Source organism: Lagenorhynchus albirostris, chromosome 8 (assembly GCF_949774975.1).
Source record: "Lagenorhynchus albirostris chromosome 8, mLagAlb1.1, whole genome shotgun sequence".
NCBI classification, from domain to species: Eukaryota; Metazoa; Chordata; class Mammalia; order Artiodactyla; family Delphinidae; genus Lagenorhynchus; species Lagenorhynchus albirostris.
Window position 1 is genome coordinate 13,610,825 of NC_083102.1, and position 27,533 is coordinate 13,638,357.

At 43.2% G+C, this 27,533-nt stretch overlaps 1 protein-coding gene across 1 annotated transcript in view; it reads left to right on the top strand.

Moving 5' to 3' along the window:
- Positions 1-20,294: 20,294 nt before the first annotated feature.
- KDM7A (lysine demethylase 7A) overlaps positions 20,295-27,533 on the top strand; it is an 80,496-nt gene continuing 73,257 nt past the window's right edge. Inside the window, exon 1 of the mRNA XM_060156543.1 lies at positions 20,295-20,508. Within this exon, the coding sequence (XP_060012526.1) occupies positions 20,315-20,508 (194 nt within the window). The 5' untranslated portion in view covers positions 20,295-20,314. The remainder of the gene's footprint in view (positions 20,509-27,533) is intronic.

A 27,533-nucleotide genomic window follows, 5' to 3' on the forward strand; every position in this document is an offset into this window, starting at 1 on the left:
TGTTTCTGTTTTGCTTTTCAATCATTTCAGATCTTTCCCAGATAAAATGTTAAAGAAAAATGACTTAAAATTACTTAGCCATAATTCTAAGTTATGAAGTATGTTTTGAATTATAACCTATTCTACATTTTTTAAATAAGAGATTTGCTAAATCTAGTGCTGTGTTTGCCATCTTGGTTGTGAAAAAAATTGGGGAATATGGGGTTAGTAGGGTTTTGAAGGTCATCTAATTCAAAACCTTATCTGGTGTGTGAATACCCTCTGACTAGTTTTCCAGCTTCTGCTCGGGCACCTCTCTCTGACAACTGAGTTCTATTTGAGTGCATCAGGTGATGGAGAGCTCTTTGGGTACCAGGCAGAACCACTTCTGCACAGCACTTTCACACAAAACTAAAACCTGCTTCCCTGTAGCTTCCAGACACTGGCCCTAGTTCTGACCCTATTCTCTATGGATCTCTATTGAATAATTCTGTAACAGTGTGATAGATTTTGAAATGCTTACTGCTGTATTTTCCTTCTTGATAAGTCAGGTCCTTTAGCAGTCTTTTTATTATTAATGCTAGGATAAGACTCTGAGGCTTAGTGTCTCCAGGGAGGATAGTATTATGGGATGAATTGTGTTCCCCTCCAATTCAGCTGTTGAAGTCCTAACCCCCAGTACCTCGGAATGTCACTGTATTTAAAGATAAAATCTTTAAAGAGACGATTAAGTTCAAATGAGGTCTTTGGAGTCTGTCCTAATCCAGTCTTACTGGTGTCCTTATAAGAAGAGGAAATTTTGGACACAGAGAGAGGCACCAGGAGCATGAGAGCACAGAGGGACAGCTATGTGAAGAGGCAAGAGGATGTTTGTCTTCAAGCCAAGGAAAGAGGCCTCAGAAGAAAATAGTCCTGCCAACACCTTGATCTTGGACTTCTAGCCTCCAGAACCATGAGAAAATGATTTCCACTGTTTACAGTTCCCAGTCTATGGCATTTTGTTGCAGCAGTCATAGCAAATTAATACAGATGTGGCAACTAAGGATAAGAAATACATGCCACAAGGGCAGTTTCTTTCAGATAGAAAGAGTGCAGGGGAAATGCAAAGTACTTCCAGAGTATGTGCACGAGAGCCACTGGGCAGTCCTAGAAAAGAGCATGGAGAAAGTGTCTGGTGCCAGGGCTCTCGATGTCCCCACACCCCACTTGCCTCCAGCCCTAAATTTGGCCCTGGGCAGGAGCCATTGTTGACAGTAGAAACATCTAGAAAGTTCTGGAGCAGAGGCAGATTTACCATGAAGCTAATGGAGTTTACATTTCAGGGCCCTTAACTTTTTGGAGCTTCCTCCAATGCCTGAGGAGGTGCCCTAGCAAAGTGTTCACATAATCTTGTTTTTTAAAAATTTGCAAAAGATATTTTAACTGCAGTTGGTTGAAACCACTGCCTCTTTCCACTCCGACTTCTTCTCCATCACACTTCTCCTCCTGTTGAGTGATGGGAGAGTGGCCACAGCTAAGGGAAATTTGAGTTGCGGTTTCATTTTTTGTTTTTGTGGAACATAGGCACATAGGTTGTAGTCAGATCTGGCTAGCTGTCCTGGGGTAGGAATGGCTACCAGGTGGTGGTGTACTAGTAAATGTTTAGCAACTGGATTTGTAAAGTTTGTCAATTTCTATGGTGTAAATACTCCCACCGTGGCCCATTTCAAGCTGTCAATTGACATCACTGTAAGTGGAGTTGGGAAGAGTATACACCATTAGGTAGTATTTGCATCATACAGATTCAATAGATGTAAACAACCTCAAGAGCATCGTAATGGTAAAACGTAGTGAGATAATTGGAATATGATGAGTTTTGAGTATTTATTATCTTTGGTTTTATTATTTATTTAATTGGAAGTTTGTATTATTTAATTTTTAATAATGTCTCTGTTTAACAACTGACTCACCAAATTCCTGAAACCCTACCAATGTACTCCTGTGAGCCACAATGAACCAGCTTCATCACACGACTGTGAACCAGGTACACTCCCACTGCCCACTGTGTTGATTCACCATGTTTCATGTCAGGAAGGTGCAGGGTTAGAATTAGTAATTTGATATGAAACATGTGAATAAAGGAGGAGAAACTAGGTTTTTAAATGTATGGAGCCAGAAGCTAGTCTGGAAAATTCTTTCACTCATCAGGCATATAAATTTGTACACAGGTGATTTGGTTCTCATCAATGCCTAGTTGAAGTGATAGTTCTTGCCTGTCAAGAATATGCTTGATAATGCAGTTTATAGAATTATAAATGCACCATATAGTTAGAAGGAAATTTTGACGGTGTATTAGCTCCTATCCCATTTCCTCTCTCATATTCTTGCCCCCACAACACTCCCTTTTGCTTTCTCCACTCCAGCCACTCTGGTCTCCTTGCTGTTCCTGGAACTTACAGGGTGTATTCCTGCCCCAGGACCTTTGTACTAGCTCTTCTGTCTGGAATGCTTTCCCCAGGTAGCCAGATGACCAGTCCCTCATCACTTTCACATCTTAGTCATTTAGTCACTCTCTCATGAGGCCTTCCCTCAATCTAAAACTACCACCCAGTTATCCCCTTGGCCTTTCCTTAATTGAAGTTTATTTAGACCTTATCACCTAGGATGTCAGCTTCCTACACTAGGATGCAAGTTCCATGAGGACAGTTACTTGTTTTAATTTTAAAGTTCACTGCTGCACCCCTGGCTCCTAGAAGAGGGAGTGGGACATGGTGTAGTGAGTTCCCGTGATCTACCAGCCTAGTAACCAGGAAAGAAAGATAAGTTCAAGTCGTAACGGCTGCTACTGATCCCTCTCTCTCTCGTTGCCTTCTTTTTTTGCTTAACTGACTTGTAATTATAGAAACAATGCATGCACATAGCAAAATTAGAACGATCCAGAAAAGTATAAAATAAAAGTATAAGATGGAAAATAAACATCACATTCCCTTCCCCAAATGGATCCCTCAGACTCACTCCTTAGAAGCCCCCATTGTAAAGATTTTCTGTTTTACGTTTTATGGTGGTTATTATAGAACCCCAGATAATTTCTTTATGACTTTCTTTCCTGATTTATCAATGTAGAAAGTATCTACTAATTCCTTGCTGTGCAAATGAAGAATTTAACACATCTATAATGCTGCCTACTTTCTCTAACCAGTTTTTATTAGATATGTTGTTTCAGTTCTTTAGTTCTTCTGTGGGATATCTTACAACTTCACATAAAATACTAAAACCTTTATTTCTGGGTTTATCAAATTCAGGCAGATCCTATTGACTCTCTGCTGATAGATGAAGAAATTTGCACACTTTCCTCCCTTTTCTCATCTGCCTCTCATTTCTTTATTAGACTTTTTTTTTACATTATCAAGATTTAAAATATTTACATTCTGTGACCATAGGTAACGTTTTCTGTGTTTTGACTATAGATTGATTCTAAAAATAAAAATCATTTAAAAAGCCATTACAATATTATAATTATTTAAATATTATTCATCACTGAACCAACAATGATTGGCAGGGAAGGAATGTAATCCAATGTCATTAAATCTTTGAAGCTTAAAGAAAAATTATTTATGCATCAATGCCTAATGTATCCCCTATTTTTTAAACTTCCTTTACTTCCAGGTCATTCTCAGCTAACACTGTTTCTGGTATTTCAAGCCACTGTATTTCTTGGAGTCCTTGATTTGCTCTTCTGGAAGCTCTGGGGTTTTTGTTTTTGTTTTTTGTTTGTTTTTGAAAACTACTCAGATACTTTTTTCACATAGGGTAGGTGTCCAAGTTTCTAAATTCTTACAAGTCCAAAAACATCTGTTTGTACTTCTACTTAATTGACAGTTTGGCTGAGTATAGGATTTTAGGTTCAAAGTCTTTGCTTCTCAGAACCTGGAAGCAGGGCTGCCTTCACTGGCATGAGACCTGTCCACCCCAAGAAAGAGAGTGGCATGAAATACAACAAGCATTGGAAGCCGAGAATGGCCTGAAATAAAGGAAACACAGATTAATGAGGCTCTGTGCTTAAAAGGGCCCTTGTTTGGTTTAAGTCTCTGCTGACACCATCTTGAAATTCTTCATAATTTTTTATGGAATGTCACATTTTCATTTTCTCTGAGCCCTGCAAATTATGAAGCTGGACCCACTTAGAAGACATTCAGGCATCTAGCCATGTTGATAAGTCTGAAGTCAGACTGATTCTTATTCCTTGGCAGGTAACATGCTTTCTCTTTCTAGAAACTTTGAATATAAATACATACATACATAAATTTTAATCTGAATTTTATTCTGGATTTTCACCAAGGACACCTCCCTGTGGCTCTCATTATAACTGCTTTGCTTTGGCATTCAGTGGGCCCTTTTAATCTGAAATAATTCATTTCATTCCTAAGCTTAGGGGATTTTCTCCTCATTGTTTCTTTGATTTTTCCCCCCTCTTTGTTTTCTTTCCTTGCAGAACTTCCATTTGATAAATATTGGACTTTCTTCATCTTCTGTGTCTCAGTTTCCCTCACATATCTCCTATTTGCTTGTCTTTTTTGCATTATGTTCTGGGAGATGTCCTTAGGTTTATCTTCCAGATCACTAATTTGGCCTTTAGCTTTGTTCATTCATTATTTCCCTCCTTCACTTTTTTTCTTTTACTCTAATAGTCATAATTTTTAGGTTCCTCCAACTCCGTGAGGAATTCTGAAGGGGCTGTGAAGGCTCCTGTTTCATAGCAGCTTACTCTTTTTTCTTGAAATTTGCTCTCAACTTTCTCTGAGGCTACTCATTAGAATTAAGAAAAAGGTGTATTTCTCTTGTGTTCCTGAATTATGCTTCCTCTAGGGTGAGTTGTTGTTTCTTTGTGTGTTTGTTTTCCACATTAGTCCTTCTCTTCTACGCCGTTGATTTTCTCACATGGCTTTTTGTCCCTTCACATTTATAATACACATTTCTCATTATTAGTATGAGCTGGTTTGGGCTTTTTCTGTAATTTATCCACATGGCTCTTCCTTGAACGGGAGCCCTTACTGTGTGAGTTTTAGGTAGGTGGGCCAGGGAGTGTTTACAGGCATTCAGATCAGGTCTGTGAGTATCAGGCCCGCAGGTTGGGGGACTTCTCAATTATCAAAGGAAGAAGGGCTTTATTCTGGGAAAATAGCAGCTCAGTGTATTTCTGTCCTTATCTTTTACTCCTTCTTCTCTTCCTTCTTTTTCCTGGTGTCTGTTGTGGAGGCCTGGAGTTACCTAAGCTCTGCTGCATTTCTCTCTCAGCTCTCAGTACCCTTATTAGGAGCCCTCCTTAGGCATGCTGCCCACTTTCTTTAGAGAGAAGTTCTAGCTTCTGCCTAGATCAGGGGTTCTCAGTGTGGTACCAGACCAGCAGCAGCCTAAACATCACCTGGGAACTTGTTAGAAATGCAAATTCTCTGCCCCACCCTAGACCTACTGAAACTCTGGGGGTGAGGCTCAGCAATCTGGGTTTTCACAAGCGTGAAAACAAGCCCAGCAGTCTGACAACTATTGGCCTAGGGCAAAGCTGCTGCCGCCAGCAACCCTGTTTCTGAGGAGGAAAGGGGAGGGTACACCTGTTCCAGGTGGTTCAAAAGTTCTTTAATGAGTTATCTGATGATTGTTCCATGGCTCACTCCTTGTCTTTAACTATATTGACTAGAGCTTGAAGCTTCTCTGAAGCTTTCTTGGGAAGATCCACAATTAGTTTGGGTGTGGTTCCCCTTTCCCTTTTTCAGTCAATCAAATCCCATCTGCTTTTAAAAAGTTAGCAATTTTTTCTTAATAATACAAGGATGTAAGTGATAAATCAAATAGTACGAAATGACTTACAGTGAAAAAAGCAGTCCTCTGCTGTCATTGCTCTACCTTTGCTCCCCACCTCCATGCCATCCAGGCCCATCCTCTACTGGCAACTCCTTGAACTCTTTTAACCACTTTTCTGTTATTTAACTCCATATTTCTAAATAAAATACTTATATGACTATTTATCAATTTTGGACATTACCTATTGACTTCCTGTTATTGTTATTGAGGATTTAACTCTTTCAATCCATCCTCCCCCTCTTCTGTTCTTTCCATCTTCTAAATACAGTTATATTACAATTTTAAAAAATCAATAATCAGGGGCTTCCCTGGTGGCACAGTGGTTGAGAGTCCGCCTGCCGATGCAGGGGACACGGGTTCGTGCCCTGGTCCGGGAAGATACTACATGCTGCGGAGCGGCTGGACCCATGAGCCATGGCCGCTGAGCCTGCACGTCTGGAGCCTGTTGCTTCGCAACGGGAGAGGCCACAACAGTGAGAGGCCCGCGTACTGCAAAAAAAAAAAAAATCAATAATCATAGTTTAAATAGGATTCACTATAGAACCCCATAGTGTACTCTGATTGTTTCCTTTCTCTTACAACTTTAGTTTGTCCTAAAGTTAAAATCAACTTGGTAATTCCCCTGCGGTCCAGTGGTTGGGATTCCGTGCTTTCACTGCTGAGGTCCCGGGTGCAGTTGCTGGTCGGGGAACTAGTATCCTACAAGCTGCGTAGAGCAGCCAAAAAAATAAATTAAAAGTAAATAAATAAATAAATAAACTTCTATTTTAATTTGCTTATTTTCTAAGTGCTTACTCATTAATTTTAATTAGCCCCAATGAGCAACTATGTCTGTCATCAGTTTTTTGTTCTAATGTTAAAAAGATCATTTCAAGCAACCTGTCAGTTTCATTATTTTTTAGTCCCTGGAAACCTTCCTCTTGTCTTCCTGTCCTTCTGTCCTCCTTTCTCATCTGACAGATTGCTCTCCTGGCCTTCTGCTCAGTTACAATCCTGGGATTTCCCTTTACCATTCTACCAGTTGCATGTGCATCTTATCAGGAAGTACTTAAGCAGCTCAGCAACAAGTCATCCTTCCTTGAATTGTATTTCTAATTCCTGGCCTCTGTCGTAGTCCCTGTGACAGGTCATTCTTTTGATATATCCAAGATCACATAGGCCTAGTACCTAACTTTCTTCCTACCAGTCTCTTTGCCCAGAGAAGGTCACCCAACTCCTAAACTCCAGTCCCAAGACAGGAGCCCTCATAGCTGTTCACAGACTTCCTTGATGCCAATGGGTGCCTTTGATTTTTAAGTTTATTATCCTTCGGATTCCATGTTATTGGGCTATCTTCAGCATACAGAGGAAAGAGACTGTGAAGTCATATGGACCTGGGGTCAAATCTCACCTGTTCCTCTTGCTAGCAGCATAGCCTTAGCAATTGTCCTATTTTCCACATTAGAAAAGTCCAAGGATCAAAATACTACTCTCATTAAGGTTGTTTTATATGTATATAAATACTAGCTCTAGATTCCATTCTCTGCTACCTTGTCTTTCTGGTCCTACCACCAACAGCTTTCTTGGCATTGTCATCTGGTTTTCCCATTTCCGGTGGATAAACTGATCCATCGTGCATCTGCACCTGGATCTGTGTCTCTAGAACCACCTGCCTCTGCCTCTCCTGTACTTTGATACTTCCCTCTGGCCCACTCAATAAGCTAAATCTAGTTTCAAATAGAGAACCTTTCTAATCTTCCCATGCTGCTACAAACAAGTGGGTCAAATCCATACATAGTTTCACATACCATTTTTTTTTTTTTGGCAGAGACTATTTTCTAGCTCCAAAGACATCTTCTGATAAGAGATGAAAATTAAATAGATGTTGAGAATTTTGCTTTATCATCTGTCAATATTACGCCATCCGCCCCTACCATCATGCCTACACCTTCCTTGTTCTTTTTCTCACTCTAAATATAGATTAAAGAGTCCTTTTAGTTGTCCTGAATTTCTTTTGGCAAGGCCCAGCTCATCCTAGGCTTTGGTCTTCCTCACAGCTTTTATACAAATCTGTGCTGAAATTCTGTGTTTGTTCTTGACTGAATGTTCTTTTCACCACGTCCTTTGAAAATCTTGGATTTTCAGGGCTGCCTGTGTACCACATGATTAACTCTTTGCTCACTATTTTTTTACTCTTGTAAATTATAAGTTTCTTAAAACAGGAACCATTTATACATTTCTTTCATTTTCTTCATGGCATCCAGTATACTGCCTTATATGAAACAGACCTCAGTAAAATCTTATTAACCAAACTTACTTTTGTTTCTGCAGGTAATTCTTTTCTAAGGTAATTCTTTTTAGTATTTTTGTTAAAAATCATCTTTAAAGCTATTTTTTCCTCAAACATAAGAGAATATAAGCTTCTTTCCCATGACTGGCCCTGAATATTCAGGCTGACTGTACATTAATTCCTATTTTTAAGTACTTAAGGAAAAGATAGCTGGGAATTCTAAACTCTATCTCTAATACTATGAAGAAAGTTATTTAGTAGTATTTTGTAGCTTTTGTGCAATTAGAAAACAAAACTTAAACTTAAAACCCATTTTGGTTTTAATGTTAATTTCTTAATTACAACCTATAAAAGAATAAATATGTGAGGCAATAAAATTAAGAGGCAGGACTCACAATTTAATTAAATCTACAGACTTAATAGGTTGTAAATTAGTTATCCATAGGCAAAAGATTTATAAGTCATATATGAAGAATTCAAAGACAATGAACAATATCCAAACTTATTACATATATATTCATGCTGCAATTTTCAGGTCACAAAAGAATTACTTGTCGGGCTTCCCTGGTGGCACAGTGGTTGAGAGTCCACCTGCCAGTGCAGGGGACACGGGTTCGTGCCCTGGTCTGGGAGGATCCCACATGCCGCGGAGCGGCTAGGCCCGTGACCCATTGCCTCTGAGCCTGTGCTCCGCGACGGGAGAGGCCACAACAGCGAGAGGCCCGCGTACTGCAAAAAAAAAAAAAAAAAAAAAAAAGAATTACTTGTCATTTGGGTTCAATTTGAAAGAGATTCTTTGCATTTTAAAAATATTTGTTTATTGATCATTAGGAGTGACTGCTAACTGCATCAATCAGAAACAAGGAGGAATCACCCCTGAAATAAGGATGCAAACAAAATTTATTAAGAAGTTGTCCACTGGGGAATTCCCTGGTGGTCCAGTGGTTAGGATTTGGTGCTTTCACTGCGGAGGGTGCGGGTTCAATCCCTGGTTGGGGAACTAAGATCCTGCAAGCCGTGTGGCATGGCCAAGAAAAAAAAGAAGAACGTGTCCATAATTCTCTATTTATCAAATTTTTCTATTTATTAAATTTTTCTTTATACTTATAGTATTGCTAAACACACCGCCTTGAATGCTTAATAAGTGTTTGGTGTTGTTGTTATACAAGAAATTTTTGCCACTGCCTCTCATTCAGTCCCCTTTAAAGATACACACCCCAGCCTCATTACTAGTAAGTACTACCTTGATTATTTGGTTTGCTTCTTATAACCTGAAAAACCAAAAACATGTATATATATATATATATATATATATATATATATATATATATACACCCACCCACACACACACCCACACACACACACACACACACACACACACACACACACACCCCTACCACTTCTATTTGAGGTGGGAGTGAAACTTCTTTATACTGCCTGGAGAGTAAAATTTTTACTATTTCATAAATAAGGATGGTGAAGGACATAGAATTTATTTCAATATTTGTCTGTCCTTTTGGACTAAACATTCCCTGATCAACCCCGGTCCAGGTTAGATGTCCTTCCTATGTGCTGCCACAGCTCTTTGTGTTTTTCTCCATCAAAACTCTTAGCATATTATGTTAGAATTTTATATTTACTTGTTTATCTCTTTTATGGTAAGAGCCCACTGAGGACAGGGGATGTGTCTTTTATTCTTGTGTTCTTAGCAACTACCAGATGTATGGAGTAGACACTCAATAATAAATGAATGGATGAATACATACTTAAAAATTTTGCCAACCTCTGGGGCTAATAACAAGTACACAATACACACAGACCCAGACATGCATAAATTTCCAGACTGAATCATTGTTAATAACATGTTGCTCACCCCACCAGGTGCATCATCTCCAACTGCATCGAAGTACCAAAGAACTCAGAATGGGAAACCATGATCTAGTGTCCTCTGTAACTATTTTTTAGTAAATGTGTTGGTAATTGAAACATGGAGATTTTGTAGGTAATGTACACAAGAGCTTTTTTTTTTTTTTTTTTGCGGTACGCGGGCTTCTCACTGTTGTGGCCTCTCCCGTTGTGGAGCACAGGCTCTGGACGTGCAGGCTCAGTGGCCATGGCTCACGCCCAGCCGCTCCGCAGCATGTAGGATCTTCCCGGACCGGGGCACGAACCCGTGTCCCCTGCATCGGCAGGCGGACTCTCAACCACTGCGCCACTAGGGAAGCCCCACAAGAAATTTTTGATAGACCAAAATAGTAACAAATCCAAAGCATTTGTGATTATGGGATAGCTCTAAGCTCTAGGCCCCTGAAAGAACAGTTTTAAATTTACAGAAAAATTGAGAAGATAATATAGAATTCCCATACGCAGGTACCAAGTTTCCCCTATTATTAACATCCTCCACTTGTCCAATACATTTGCTACAATTAACAAACTGGTATTGATGCATCATAATTAACTAAAGCTCATGGTTTATTCATATTTTTTTAGTTTTAACCTAATGTCCTTTTTCTTTTCCAGGATCCCATCTAGCACACTACATTACATTTAATTGTCATGTTTCCTTAGGCTCCTCTTGGCTGAGACAGTTTCTCAGGCTTTTCTTGTTTTTCATGACCTTGACAGTTTTGGGGAGTACTTCTCAGGTATTTTGTAAAATGGAATTCTTCTTTATTGGAATTTGCCTGATGTTTTTCCTCATGGTTAGAGTGGGGCACAGGTGGAGCTTTTCTTTTTTAAAAAAAATATTTATTTATTTATTTGGTTGTACCGGGTCTTAGTTGCAGAAGGCGGGCTCTTTATTTGTGGCTCACGGGCTCCTTAGTTGTGGCATGTGGGCTCCTTAGTTGCAGCATGCAAACTCGGTTGTGGCATGCATGTGGGATCTAGTTCTCCAATCAGGGATCGAACCCGGGCCCCCTGCATTGGGAGCGCAGAGTCTTATCCACTGCACCACCGGGGGAGTCCCACGGGTGGAGGTTTTTGTATGGAGACTAGTCTAACAGAGTGGTTATCAACACGTGGGGCACACGCCCGTGAGTAACATCATCTCATTAGACAAGGGGTGGAGTGGTGGGGACACAGCATTAGGAGCATTTAGGAAACTTTCTCTGTAAAAAGTACCCCTCCCTATTCCCCTTCAGAAGGGTCAAATTCTACCTCTTATTTCATAACCCTTTGGGTTGTGAAGCTTAAACAAAATAATAATCGCATAGCACTTTGATTTATGAAAGACAGGTGTAACTCTAGAAGGTATTATCCACTACAAAAATATCATTTATTTAACTTCAGAACAGACTCAGGAAAGGTTAGACTTTTAAACTTATGGAAAATTACAAAAATACAGAAAAGCTGAAAGGCTAGTACCATGAACACTCATATACACGTCATTACCTAGATTCAGCAACTGTTAATATTATTGTATTTGCTTCATTCATCTCCATCTTTCTTTTCCTCTTTTTTTTTTGTTTTTGCTGAGCCTTTCGAAGCAAATGCTGACATCATAATGCTTTACCTTTCAAGCCTTAGCATGTGTCTCCTAAAAATAAGGACATTCTTTTACAAAACCACAATACTGTAACACAGCAAAGAAAATCAATGTATACTTAATGTCATCTAATACCCACGTTATATTAAGATGTCCCCAATTATCCCCCAAACTGTATTTTCTAGATTTTTTTGAATCAGGATCAAAGTTCATAAATTATATTTAGTTATTTTCTTTTCTTTTTATTGAAGTATAGTTGGTTTACAATGTTGTGAACAGCAGGTGTACAGCAAAGTGATTCAGATATATGTATATATATATATTTTTTCTCAGATTCTTTTCCCTTATAGGTTATTACAAAATACTGAGGATAGTTCCCTGATCTATACAGTAAGTCCTTGTTGGTTATCTATTTTATATACAGTAGTGTGTATCTATTAATCCCAACCTCCTAATTTATCCCTTCTCCTTTGATAACCATAAGTTTGTTTTCTATGCCTGTTGTCTATTTCTGTTTTGTAAGTAAGTTCATCTGTATCTTTTTTTTTTTAGATTCCACATATAAAGCGATATCATATGATATTTGTCTTTCTCTGTCTGGCTTACTTCACTTAGTATAATAATCTCTAGGTCCATCCATGTTGCTGCAATGGCATTATTTCATTCTTTCTTATGGCTGAGTAATATGTCTTTTATCTATCATCCATCATCTATCTACCTATCTATTTATATTTGGTTATTTTCTTAAGACTTTTATCTAAAACAGTGTTCCTCCTCTCTCCTGTTCCCCATCCCTTTTTCCTTTTTTTTTTTTTAATACGGGTTCTAGGCGCGCGGGCTTCAGTAGTTGTGGAGCGCAGGCTCAGTAGTTGTGGTACGTGGGTTCTAGAGCGCAGGCTCAGTAGCTGTGCAGCACGGGCTTAGTTGCTCTGCGGCATGTGGGATCTTCCCAGACCAGGGCTCGAACCCATGTCCCCTGCATTGGCAGGCGGATTCTTAACCACTGAGGCACCAGGGAAGCCCTTCCCTTCCCATTTTCTTAATTACACCTTATTAAAGAGACTAAGCCAGTTGTCTTGTGGAGGGTTTCACATATTGGATGGGTCTTAATTCCCTGTGGTATCTTGCAACTTGCTGCGCTATCTCCTGAATTTCCCGTAAACCGGAAGTTAAGTCTAATGGCTTAATTACATTCAGGTTAAACATTTTTAGCAAGAATACTTCATAGGGCTTCCCTGGTGGTGCAGTGGTTAGGAGTCCGCCTGCCGATGCAGGGGACACGGGTTCGTGCCCCAGTCCGGGAGGATCCCACATGCCGCGGAGTGGCTGGGCCCGTGAGCCATGGCCGCTGAGCCTGTGCGTCCGGAGCCTGTGCTCCGCAACGGGAGAGGCCACAACAGTGAGAGGCCCGCGTACCGCAAAAAAAAAAAAAAGAATACTTCATACGTGAAGCTGTGTACTTTATACTGTGTCCCTTCAGAAGGTATGTAATGTCAGGCTACATTTTTGATTCGTTTTCCTTACTAATGTCACATCTGCTTTGCCTTCATTTATACCACTTTCTCATCACTGTTTTATTCTTAAATTTGCATGTTGATTGAATATGTTCAACATGTTGACAGTTTCCTTTAATAACTTCTTAAACTGGGCCATCAGTTTAGAATTTTCCCCAGCTCCTGGGGCAGAAGCAAAGAAAATCAGGCTGTCAACACAGCTACCGAGCTTTGTGTGCTGGGGTCCTGCCTTCTCTCCTGGGACCCTGCGGTCCTTCCTCCCAGCACCAACCATGCACTTCCTCTTCAAGATCTAGTCTCCTTGGGTGATGTTTTCTTTTTCTTCTTTTTAAATTTATTTATTTTTGGCTGTGTTGGGTCTTCGTTACTGCGCACGGGTTTTTTTCTCTACTTGCGGAGAGCAGGGGCTACTCTTCGTTGTGGTGCGCGGGCTTCTCATTGCGGTGGCTTCTCGTTGCGGAGCACGGGCTCCAGGTGCGCGGGCTTCAGTAGTTGCGGTAGGAGGGCTCAGTAGTTGTGCCTCTTGGGCTCTAGAGCGCAGGCTCAGTAGCTGTGGCGCACGGGCTTGGTTGCTCCGCGGCATGTGGGATCTTCCCGGACCAGGGCTCGAACCCACATCCCCTGCATTGGCAGGCGGATTCTTAACCACTGCGCCACCAGAGAAGTCCAGGTGATGTTTTCTAACCAGACATTTCCTCTTCCCTTCAGCTCTGTAAAATCAAATTTTCTATCTTCTCCTACAACTTGAAGCAGGCTGTTCCCTGCTTACTCTAGTTAATCTGATGAACAGGCTATCGTGAGGATCAAGTAGCATAAAGTGCTACACAAGAGCAAACCACTATCATTTAGGACATGTCAGTGGTTCAAGGTAGCGTTCCCAGAATACGTTCATCCTGTGGGACATTAATAGTTATTATGAGAAAAGAAAACTTCAACACATTAAGAGGTCAAATGATTTTGGGAGATGCAGAGTCAAAATTACACAGGCTCCAGATTTTCTTTTCTTTTTTTTTCTTTTAACTGCAGAAGTCACAGTATGTAGCCTTGTCCAAACTTACTTGACTATGGAAACCTTCAGTCCCCAGAATATTTCTTTTTTTTTTTAATTTTAAAATTTTATTTATTTGTTTATATAGCAGGTTCTTATTAGTCACCCATTTTATACACATCAGTGTATACATGTCAATCCCAATCTCCCAATTCATCACACCCCCAGAATATTTCTTAGTGTGGGTGTTAGTGTTCCACAGAAATCACCATCAGTGGGATACCTCTCACACTTGGTATATCTGTATTTGCTCAGGACCCTCTACCCAACCTTGAAGGGATGACTGTAAAAGTGGGAATTTTACGCACCCTGGCAGACCGATAAAGAAAACCACTTGGGGTGGGTAATTTCTTTCAGGATCCTCAAATTGCATTGCATAGGCCAAAAGTCTATAACTTTCTTCACCAAAGAAATGACCAGATCTACAGCTAAATACTCTACCATTTCCTTTCTTTTGTTAACATTTTTTTCTAATGATTCTGTTTTTTCTTCAAGTATGGATAGCGTTTCGGAAACAAGCGCCTTCTGTTTCTGAATCTGTAAGAAGAAAAGTAAATATCCTCTAGGAAAAGAAAAGTATAGGCACTGACTGAAGACCTGAGGAGCACACAAGTAATAGCAAATTAAATTTTACTTATAGAAAGGAACATGTTATGGGCTTCCCTGGTGGCACAGTGGTTAAGAATCTGCCTGCCAGGACAGGAATAAAGATGCAGACATAGAGAATGGACTTGAGGACATGGGGAAGGGGAAGGGGAAGCTGGGACGAAGTGAGAGAGTGGCATGAACTTATATATACTACCAAATGTAAAATAAATAGCTAGTGGGAAGCAGCCGCATAGCACAGAGACATAGCTTGGTGCTTTGTGACAACCTAGAGGGGTGGGAAAGGGAGCGTGGGAGGGAGGGAGACACAAGAGGGAGGAGATATGGGGATATATGTATATGTATAGCTGATTCACTGTTATAAAGCAGAAACTAACACACCACTGTAAAGCAATTATACTCCAGTAAAGATGTTAAAAAAAGAAGAAGAAAAAAAGAATCCGCCTGCCAGTGCAGGGGGCACTGGTTCAAGCCCTAGTCCGGGAAGATCCCACTTGCCGCGGAGCAACTAAACCCATGCACCACAACTACTGAGCCTGCGCTCTAGAGCCCCGTGAGCCACAACTACTGAGACCGTGTGCCACAGCTACTGAAGCCCACGCATCTACAGCCCGTGCTCTGCAACAAGAAGCCACGGCAATGAGAAGCCTGCGCACTGCAATGAGGAGTAGCCCCCGCTCACCACAACTAGAGAAAGCCCACGTGCAGCCACGAAGACCCAACGCAGCCAAAAATTAAAATTAATTAATTAAAAAAACAAACAAAAAAGAAAACACTGTTCAAAACCCACCTTCCCAGTGCTCTGATTCTACCATGTTCCTTTCTTTATTTTTTTAAATTTTTATTTATTTATTTTTGGCTGCGTTGGGTCTTCGTTGCTGTGTGCGGGCTTTCTCTAGTTGCGGCAAGGGGGGCTGCTCTTCATTGAGGTGCGCGGGCTTCTCATTGCGGTGGCTTCTCTTGTTGCAGAGCACAGGCTCTAGGCACGCAGGCTTCAGTAGTTGTGGAGCATGGGCTCAGTAGTTGTGGCTCGCAGGCTCTAGTGCCCCGGCTCAGTAGTTGTGGCACACGGGCTTAGTTGCTCCGCGGCATGTGGGATCTTCCCGGACCAGGGCTTGAACCCGTGTTCCCTGCATTGGGGAAGTCATGAACAGTGTTTTGAAGAAAAAGGAAGGAGAGGGAATACTGAGGAAGGGAATAGCAGACATGGTCATGGAGATAGACCAGTATTGGTAGTAGTGGGAAGCAGATTTGTTAGGCTGGAGCAAACATTTCTTTTTAAAGAAATGAGGGTTTATGGACAAGTGGAGTGTTAAAAACAATCCACAGAGTGACTTCAATTTGATATGAAAATTAAGGAAGATGTATGGTAGGTACCTGCAAAGGAGAAAGGCAGAGAGGTATCTCCACAGTCGTTGCCAACCAATGCTGACATGGAGCTGGGTGTCTCTCCTCAAGATTTTCTTTTTTTAATTTTTTATTGGAGTATAGTTGATTTACATTGTTGTGTTAGTTTCAGGTGTACAGCAAAGTGAATCAGTTATACAAATACATATACCCACTATCTTTTTATTTTATTATTTATTTTGTGGTATGCGGGCCTCTCACTGTTGTGGCCTCTCCTGTTGCAGGACGTGCAGGCTCAGCGGCCATGGCTCACGGGCCCAGCCGCTCCGCGGCATGTGGGATCTTCCCGGTCTGGGGCACGAACCCGTGTCCCCTGCATCGGCAGGCGGACTCTCAACCACTGCGCTACCAGGGAAGCCCCCCCACTCTCTTTTTAGATTCTTTTCCCATATAGGCCATAACAGAGTATTGAGTAGAGTTCCCTGTGCTATACAGTAGGTTCTTATTAGTTATCTATTTTATATATAGTAGTGTGTATATGTCAGTCCCAATCTCCTAATGTATCCCTCCCTCAGGATATTTTCTTTCTGAAATTCTCTTCCCCCTTTTTTGTAATAATACTCTCCTAGCCTTCCCTCGTAACTTTCTGGGTGCTCTTCGGCCTTATTATTATTAATAAACAAGTAAAATAATTACTCATAATTATAGCTAGTAGCTATATGGGTTACTATGTACTAAGAATTGTGGCCTGCATTTTGTTATCTCATTTAATGCACCTAACTGTGTGAGGTAGATATTCTTATCACCCCTTAAAATGAGAAAACTAAAACCCAACAGTTAGTAAGTTGTCATAGAGATAGTAGATTGTGGAATTCAAACACATGCTCTTAATTACTAGGCATGGAGATTGTCACTAAAATTTTGGCATTATTCAGAGTTCTAGCCTTCATTCTTTTCTTCTCCAGGTCAAATCTTTGTGTTTACAGTTTTCTAACCTTTCCTTACAGATTTGTATGCCTTATAGTGTTCTTATTCTTGCTGATTTTTTGATGTGCCTTTGAAACTAGCTGTGTTTCCAAACTGGAGACTCAACTAAGTGGACCAGGCAAAAATACACAGAAGTGATGCTAGTATGCTCACTGGATCCTATTAGGTGGTGCATGATTCTGATTTGTCCCATTACTGATGGCCCTTGATCGCTTGATTAAGATGGTGCTTGCCAGGCTTCTCCACTGTAAAGTTACTTTAATTGTCTTTGTAATTAGTAAGAATTTGATGGGGAGATACTTTGCAAATATTCCAATCCTTTTCAAACTTTCAGTTTGTGTTATTTACATCTGTATGGTTTCCTATGTTATTCAATGTGTTTAAATACATTACTATTTTTTATTTTGCCCCAGATCTGGGACACAAGCTGGCCTGTGTCCTTTTGGCATGCCCCATTATTCCTTGCACATGCCCTTTTTTTCTGGCACAACGAGGGGCTCTAGTCTCATCCTGTACTTCTCTTCTCCAGTCCTGGAATCAGCCGTTTTCCCAAGAAGAAAAATGAAGAGAATGGTGTTTAGAAGGCAAGATCTGGGCTAGATATACTCATCATTTTGTTGTGCCCCAGACCCTCTAAGTGGACAGAGTGTGCATGTACTTATACACCTATATTTATTTCTATAAATAGAAATAGACTGATACCTCCATTACCAGTTCACTACCAAAAGATTCATTCTAGTTTTCTTTCTATGTTTGTAATCTCTTCCTCAACAGTGAGAAATTGGCTCCCATTTTCCTTAATATATTTACTTACTGGATCAATCCTCTTGTTCATAGCCAATCTCCCTTCACCACTGCTGCCTCCTCCTCTGCTTGACCACCTTCCTCACTCCACCCACGGTGATATCCCAGGGTCAGGCGGCCCTTCCAGCATTGAGAACACCCCCTACCAGGGCATGTCCCTGTGTGGATACCCTTCTCACCCCAACTCCAACATGATAGCTTTCACTGCCTGCACTTCCATGACAACACACATCCTTTACAGTGTACTTTTAAAAATACATGATCTCTTCTGCTTATGATAAAGCCTCTGTGAGGTAGTTAAGGAATATATTATTATCTATAATTTTTCTTTGAGGAGATCTTCAAGGATCTAATTCAAGAGAAATGGAGTGACTTGCCCAAGGTCACACAGCTTCTACAAAGCAGGGTCTGAATGTAAGGCTCTTTTCACTACCTGAATCCAGGATGCCTCTAAACATATGCCAGAGTTACAGTAACTTTTCTTTTTTCACCAGTAGAAATATGTTTCGAACTCATTCCCTCTGTGGTCAACTCTGACTTCTAGGTGTTTCTTTTCCTGCAAAATATGTGACAAGCAATGGTGTGGTAGAAAAAGGACTGGTTGTAGAACCAAGACACTTAAAAACTTTAGCTCAAGCCCAGATCTGAGCTTTTAGGCAAGTTAATTACTTTCCTCAATTATAAAAAGGCTAGACTAGGGGCTTCCCTGGTGGCGCAGTGGTTAAGAATCCGCCTGCCAATGCAGGAGACACGGGTTCGAGCCCTGGTCCGGGAAGATCCCACATGCCGCGGAACAACTAAGCCTGTGCGCCACAACTACTGAGCCCATGTGCCACAACTACCGAAGCCCGCACGCCTAGAGCCCATGCTCCGCAACAAAGACAAGCCACAGCAGTGAGAAGCCCGCGCACCGCAACGAAAGAGTAGCCCCTGCTCGCCGCAACTAGAGAAAGCCCTCGCACAGCAACGAAGACCCAACGCGGCCAAAAATAAATAAGTAAATTAAAAAAAAGAAAAAAAAAGGCTAGACTAGATCAGTGGTTCTCTGCCTGGGGCTGAATGAGACGAGAGCTATAGGGATTTTACCAACGACAGAAATGCTTGCGAAATTTAGCTACAAATATCTGATTCCATAATTCCTATATATATGCATGTATATATATATAATTTTACTGAAGTATAGTTGATTTACAATGTTCTGTGATTCCATAATTCTTAACATCCCTTCCAATTCGCGTAGTTATAACAAGGCAATCTATTTTTATTCGATATGTGTTAGCTCTTTTTATTCTTATCAATCTCATCTTTCATTCAAATATATTTTATTAGTGGCCTAATTATGTGCCAAGTACCGTATTATCTGGTTTTTGTAGTAGTCCTTTTCCGAGGTGTCACTGTCATTTAGAATTTTATCCTTATCTTCCAAACTGGGAACTTGAAAATATTCGCATCTAAGTCGCGTGGTTTATAAACATGCCGGGTTCCTCTCCGGTCCTTCCTCCACCCACATTTCAAGGCTGGTCCCTCTCGGCTCACAGCCATTAAATGAATTCCTCTTGGGAACAACCTCCTTCACCCACCAGTGGTTCCATCAACACTAATTTCCTGGCCGGTCGGTGGGAATTCGGGTGGGACGTTTAGGAAGTTTGAATGACTCCCCAGCACACTCCTGCCCCACAGCAGGGCATAACCTGCTCGCTGTGCTGTTAATCCTAGGCTCGGACCCACGGAGGTCGCGGGGCGGCTGCTAATTGATTTAAGATTCTCCCCCGGTCGGGAGGTGGCCCTGGCGGGGCTCTAATTTCCTCGGTTCGGAGAGCCAAAGCACAGACGCAGCGTGCGCCGCTTTTCACTGCGCAGGAACTTCCCCGGCCTCTGCGTTCACTCAGAAACGCCGGAGCCGGCTGTTCGCACGCGCCCGCTGTCCTCCTCCCGGGGCCGCGCTCGCCGCGCCACCGCGCGTGTCCTCAGGGAGCCTCTGCCTCCCTCCGCCTCCCCCGCCCCGCGTGCCCTTCAGCCTGTCCCTCCGCCGGGCTGACGCGAGAGGAACGCGGCGCGCGCGCCGGCGGCAGGACGACGTGCGCGAGACGCACGGCCCCGCGCGGAGCGCCGGAAGGAGCCGGGCCGGGACCTCGCGCGTCGTGCGCGCGTCGTGCGCGCGCCGCCGCCCGCCGTCCGCGGCCCACTCCCCGCCACCCAGCGCCCGGCTGTGGCCTCGCGCGCGCGCACTGAGGCACCGCCGCCGCCGCCGCCGCCGCCGCCGCCGCCGCCGCCGCCGCCGCCGCCGCCGCCGCCGCCGCCGCCGCCGCCGCCGCCGCCGCCGCCGCCGCCGCGGCTGCTGCTCCGGCTGCTGCAGGAGGCGGCGCTGGCTGGCGGCTGCGCTCGCTCCAGTCGGCGAGCGGAGCAGCGAGCGAGCGTGTGTGTGTTTTTTAAAGATGGCCGGAGCGGCGGCGGCGGTGGCCGCGGGAGCAGCAGCTGGAGCCGCCGCGGCAGCCGTGTCGGTAGCGGCTCCGGGCCGGGCCTCGGCGCCCCCACCGCCCCCGCCGGTGTACTGTGTGTGCCGGCAGCCGTACGACGTGAACCGCTTCATGATCGAGTGCGATATCTGCAAGGACTGGTTCCACGGCAGGTAAATAAGCCCCTTCTAGCCCCGCCGCCGCCGCCGGCCACCGGCCAACCGCCGCCTTCGCCGCTCCGGCCGCCCGCGCCGCCCTCCGCCCGGCCGCCGCGCCGAGCGCCGAGGGGCCCCGGCGCCGATCCCCCGGCCCGGGCAGCGGGGCGCGCGGGGCCCCGGGCTCGCCGGGCGCCGGGCGGGCTACGGGGGCTGGTGGGATCGCCCGGCCGGGCGAAGAGTCGCCACAACAAACGGGAACAAAGAGGACCAGCCGAGAAGTTGGCAGGAGGAGACCGGGGCGAGGGGACGCGGCCGGGGTAGGCGCCGGCGGAGGCGGCGGGCGGAGCGCCGGCCCGGCCCGCCGCCCCTCGCCGCACCCGCAGCCCGCTGCCGCCCCGCCCGCCCGGGGCTCCCGGCCCGGAGTCGCCGCCCGGCCGGCCGCCGTGCCCGGCCGGCCGCCGCGCCTTCCTTCCGGGCGGCGACCGGCTGGCCACGGCCCGGGGTCTCCAGAAATTGCCCTCCTTCCCCTCGCCTCCGCCAGCGGGTCGCGGTCGCGCCCCCTTCCCCGGTCTTTATCAAACTTCCTCGGCTGCGGGGCGCTGAGACGGGGGCGTCGGTAGCGCCAGCCCGGCGGGGCTCCGCGGAGTAAACAGAGCAACAGATGAGGCACTCTCGGGGACTTGAAAGATGCCAGTCGGAAGTTCGGGCCGGGGGTCCCGGGCAGGGCGGCGGGGCGGCTCGGGTCGTGGTCTCCACCCGCCACCCCGGCGCAACCCGTCCCGGCGGGGGTGGAGCGGATGGAGTGGGCAGCGGGGCCCGAAGGGACAGCCTCTCGTCCCCAACCCCCCGCGTCGCCCCCACGCCGCAGCCCAAACTTTACAAAGAGTGAAATTTCCCGTCGCCCGAGGGGCTGGCGACACCCGGGCGGCCCGGGGCCAGTGCCCGGGGGCCTGGTGCGGGCCAACTTTCGCCGGACGGTGGGGATTTCGGGTCGGGTGGCGGGGGCGGCGAGTGTCGCCCTCTGCCTCGGCCGCCGCCTGTGTTTCGGGTTTGACGTTTGTGAGAGCTTGGGCCGCCTCCGCCGCCGAGCCGCCGACTCGTGTGTTTTGTAATCAAAGTGTGAGGCTAATAAAGGGCGGCGCCACAGCCTCTTGACTCCGGCGTGGGAGGGATTCGCAGGCATTTAAACAAAGAAACTAGTTGAGGTTGGGCTCCCAAAGTCCTTATTTGGGTCTTGTGGCAAAGCCTGCGGTCACTTTTAGGTGATGCAGGTTTCCCGAGCACCGTTTCGTGTCGTATCTGGGTGAGAGTACGCTCGCGGGTAAGAGCAGATATGGTGACTGTGATTGTAGGAAGTGTCCTTTGATTGACAGCAGGACATTTAAATACAGCCTCCGCTCCCCCCCTCCCCAATTTTGCAGAAACGCTACACGACCAGGCCAGATGTCTTAGTCTCCCTCTACTGGACCTGAGAGAGAAAACCAGTTAAATTACAGCGTTCTTGTCAGTGTTTAGTGCTAGGTACAGTTGGTTTTATTTAATTTTCAACTACAGCTAGTTTTAATCAGTTTTCAGGTTGCACAGTTCTGACAGCACAACAACAGAGGGGGGAAAAAACACAACAAATTGTCACTGTAAAAGAAGGACAGCATCCTTATTTTGTATATCAGATAATCTTTCAATAGTCTGGTATATGCTGGGAATGTTATTGCAAATGTGCTGCTTTGTAATTAAGAATAAATTATCTAAAGTTCTTTTTTTATTACTTGAAACCGATGTTTCGCCTATATTTTGATTGTATGTAAAACTGAAATATGAAGATACCAAGTCTTGCCAATTCTATTTCTACATCCTTTTTTCCCATCATAGGAACCAGAATAGAGATTATCCAAAAATCTAGGTTACATATAGAATAAAACCCAAATCCCTGGTGATTACGTAAATTCTTATTTTTTTCAAAGAACTATTTTAGCTGCATAAGAAATTTGTCCCATGGTACAATGTAGAGATTTGATAGGTTAATATATTTTTGACAACAATTTTATTTATCTTAATTTAATTAACACTATAACCATGAAAAGCTGCAGGTAGTTTATGGAGAATTTTGTTAATACATTTAAATACAAATTCGTAAATAGGAGAAGTTGAAGGGAGAATAAAGAGGGTGTGTGTGAAGGAGGGAGAGCAGGGCCAAAACAAGTATGGTCTCCTTTGTCACATAGATTTGTGTGACTTTGTATCTGTGGAAGTGACTTTGAAAAGTGCTTTTTGAACCCAGGGCTTTTTTGACCAGCAATCCTTGATAAGTTAATGTGATTCAGATGTCAAAAGTTAGAAAATTTCGTGATAATGCCCTGCCATGTTTATTAGCAAGTTTAATTCTTAATGAAACATTGGTAATTTGGGGTCCATATGTTTTTCCTGTAATCAATATTTACTTTGTTTATTGTACCACAAAATGAATGCTTTGTTGAACACAGCAAAATGTTCCTTAGGTATTAATTATTAAACAACTGTCATTTGTTTATGTGAGAATTGGCCCTAAAGTACCAAAGTACAACTTTAACCCCCATGATCAGCTTTCCTTTGGTTTCCAGGGATGGTCCATCTGCAGAAGAGAAAGAGAGGGTAGGAGGGTGTATACAGAGAATTGTCTTTCCTGTATAACTTCTTGGTGCTTTTATTTTTTTCGAGTAGAAGAATTTTTTAAACTCAAGGAGTCAGTAGATTTTGGTATAAATTTGGGTTAACTCTGCCTGGAGTTTCTGACATCTGGAAATCCGAAAAGTTTTTGCCCTAATTTATCCTTAGTGGGAAGGAAGATCCTCCCTTGATGCTTTTTAGCCAGGCATGAGGGCAGATGGAACCAGCTTCCTCCAGGTTTGAGGCTTTTGAACTTTGACTGCATCCTTGGTGTTCAGGAATTCCAGTCCCTCAGTCTGCCTAAGCCTTTTCGGTAAGTGAGAGGGGAGAAGAACATGTGCCCAGGGTACAACATGTAATTGATACCCTAGGGGCAGCAAGCTGAGGAATTAACAGGATTTTCCTGGGCAGGTTCCTTCCAACCTAGAGACGGAGTTTTTCCTCTCTGAGTCCTTGGTGGAAGTAAGACAATGGAGGTCTTTCTTGACAATGCCCTACCCCCTACTAATCTCTAGGATAGATGTCTTTCCGTAGAGCTTTTATATCATCCTATGCAAGACGGCATCATTGCCCTAATTCAGTTGTATTATAATGTCTTTTGTCTCCCCATTATAATGTAAACACCTTTATTTATTAGTCTTGTTAGTCATATATTCATTTTGATTGGCAAAAGTAACATATTGTAGAAAAATTGGGAGGTACAGAAGAGAATCAAGAATATGAAATTACCCATGTCTTCCAATGATTACCAGTATTTTAACATTTAAGGTATACGTATGTCTTTTTAAAAATAAAACAAGGAATTTATTTTATGTATTCTACTGTTACCTAACGTTCATTAATGTATACTTTTTCCTATATCTTTTGTTTTGTTTTGTTTTTTGTGGTACGCGGGCACTGTTGTGGCCTCTCCCGTTGCGGAGCACAGGCTGGCTCAGCGGCCATGGCTCACGGACTCAGCCGCTCCGCGGCATGTGGGATCTTCCCGGACCGGGGCACGAACCCGTGTCCCCTGCATCGGCAGGCGGACTCTCAACCACTGCGCCACCAGGGAAGCCCTTTCCTATATCTTTAATGATCTTTGAGAAACATTTTCGGTGGCTGCATAGAGTTTCATTTCATGGAAGTACAATACATTTCAAAATCATTCTCCTCTTGTTAGTTTTTTACTTTGTTTACTAGTTTTTCTTCTATTTCCTAATGATGGATGGTTGATTGACATCCTTCTGAATAAACCATTGTTGAGCATCTCTAATCGTTTCCTTAGAATAAATCAAATGAGTTAACACATGTAAAACACTTAGAAGAAGATCTGGCCCATGTAAATACTCAATAAGAAATTTCCTTGAAGTAGAATTATTAGTCACAGGGCATAGATATTTTTAGGCTTCTTGTGCCTATTGCCAGAATGTCTTTCAGAAAGGTTATTTCAGTTTATACTCTCACCTACTGCCTATTTGCGTTTCCCTGGGTTCTCACTAAGGTATTATTAACCATTATCTCCCTCCCCCCAGCCCTCCCCAAAAAAACCCAAACAAACAAAAATGTTGCCATTCTGCAGATACCAAAAGACAGACCCATGAACCCAGAAGCCCATTCATGGCAGCACTATTCCTATTATCCCCAAACTGGAGCAACTTAACTGTCATCAGTAGTCGATTATATAAATTGTGGTATAATCATAAAATGGAATGCTACTTAGCCATAAGGAAGGAATGCACTACTGATGTATGCAACAACGTGGGTAAATCCCATGGATATAAGGTTGAACAAAAGAAGACCGACATGAAAGCATATACTGTTTGATTCTACTTATATGAAGTTCAAGTACAGGCATAATTGGGTAGAAGTCAGACTAGTATTGATACTCACCTCTCTGGGGGTATTTACTGAGAGGAGGCTCAAGGGAGCTTCTGAGGTGCAGGAAATATTCTATATCTTGGTCATGGGTTGTTGTTACATGAGTGTATACAGATGGAAAAGTTCACTGAGCTGTATGGGCACTGAAGATTTTTTTAAAGCTTTATAACACTTCAAACATTAAAATAAAAAGTTTAAAAAATTAAAAATTTGCCACTTTAGTAGCTGACACATAGTATTTTGTAATTTTATTTCATTTCTTTTTCTGGACACAAGGGACTGCCTCTTGTGTTTTATCGAGTATGATGTTGGCTTTGGCCCAGTTTGCAGTATGCCTGGCGCTGTTCTTGGTGCTAGGAATATAGCAATGAACAAAGCAAAGTCCTTGCTATGCTGTAACTTACATTCTGTGGAGGTGGGGATGGTGGGGAGGCGGGACAGATGAGTAAATATACATGACAAAAGAATGCTAAGCGCTGTGAAGAAAAATTGAGTTAGGAGAAGAGAGAGGACTGGGGGTGGTATAAGACTATCATACGGTGTGATTATGGAAGGCTTTGCGAAGGAGCCATTTGAACACTAGAAAATTTCGGATTTCACTCAGAGCAAATAGTCAAATATTTTGAGTGGAGGAATAAACGATCTGACTTAACCTTTAAAAGGTTCACTCTGGCTGCTACATGGAGAAAATATTGGAGGGGGAGGCAAAGGTGACAGGCAGGTGAGTAAGAAAGCTATTGTGATAATCCAGGTGAGGGATGATTTTAAATGTTTGAGTGGTTTTGGTAATTTACAAATGTCCTATATTAATTTTCATTCCTGAAGTTTGAATGAACGAAGAGCCTGGTTTACGGGGATGGCAGCATTTTACCTAGAATAATGCTATTGGATAGGAGTTTCTCAGCTACTCACTCTTAGAGTCCCAGGTACTCAGCCGAACACTTATTGAATGCTTTACCAAGTCCTAGGCACTGTTCTAACTGCGTTAGCTGTATTAATTAACTCATCTAACTCTCACTGTAACCTTGCTGGGTAAGTGTTGCTATCATCTCCATTTTGCAGATGAGGAATCTGAGGGTTGAGAGGTCGGTAACTTTCCCAGGGCTGCAGAGCTAGAAGGTCATAGAGCCAGACCTGATCTCTGTCTCTATCGTGGGGTGGGGGTGGGGGAGGGGTGTGATGCAGGTAAAACAGATGTGCCAGAGCTCCAGAGAAATGCATCTGTAAACATCTTCCTTTTTTTCCTTTATTAAAATTATTTTCTGTGGCGTAAATATGTTTAAAATGACCATAACTGCCTTGGGAACAGAGTATGAAATCAGTATTTGAAAAGTTTTATAATTAACTGTTTCATCCTTATTATAATGGATTTCTTATTGGAGCGTATTTTGATTTTTTTTAATGTTAAGGATGGGAATTATTTTTAAAATTTGTTTTATCTACGTTTCCGCTTAATGATCAAGTCTTTTAGTATTATAAACTTAATAGGTGAATATGTATCTCCCTGTAAGAGACAAAAAGTCCATTTATGGGCTTCCCTGGTGGCGCAGTGGTTGAGAGTCCGCCTGCCGATGCAGGGGACACGGGTTCGTGCCCCGGTCCGGGAAGATCCCACATGCCGCGGAGCGGCTGGGCCCATGAGCCATGGCCGCTGAGCCTGCGCGTCCAGAGCCTGTGCTCCGCAACGGGAGAGGCCACAACAGTGAGTGGCCCGCGAACCGCAAAAAAAAAAGTCCATTTATTGAGTTTCTCAACATCTTTTTTTGATGTGACAGTTTATCATAGGAGAATATATGAGTATTTTCTTCATATGTTTCACTTATAATAGTATTCTACATATATAGTCAATTTTGCTATTTGAACTAAAATATGTTGTGAAATGGAGTCTTATCTCAGAATGCTTAGTGGCACTAACATACAGTTCTCTCATCAAGCTTTAAAAATTTTTAAACCATCAGTTTGGGGCAGATTTCTGCTTGGTATGCTGTCATATCCTGCGTTCTTAGGTATGAAATTGAGTTTACTGATCACCTAAAGGGGATGAATGCCTTTATATTTGATGATCTGACATCGTGGGGCTCAAGAATAAGAACAGAACAGGAGTAAGTAAAGGAATTTGATTATAAAGCAAGCTTTGGTTGGTTTGAGCAGTTGAAACCCCACAATAATTTGCACAGTTTTTGAACAGTTGGTCAGTGCTGATGTTGAAGCTGCTACGAAGCATCTAATTCTTTTTGGAAGTTACATTTTATTAATGTAGTGATTGCCTTCTTACTTTTCCATTAATATTAATATTATACTTTTTCCTTTAATTATGGTATGAATAAATGGTAACATGATTTTTTAAAAATAATTAATTAATTAATTTATTTTTGGCTGTGTTGGATCTTTGTTGCTGTGCGTGGGCTTTCTCCAGTTGCGGCGAGCCGGGCTACTCTTCGTTGCAGTGGCAGGCTTCTCTTTGTGGTGGCTTCTCTTGTTGCGGAGCACGGGCTCTAGGCAGGTGGACTTCAGTAGTTGTGGCTCGTGGGCTCTAG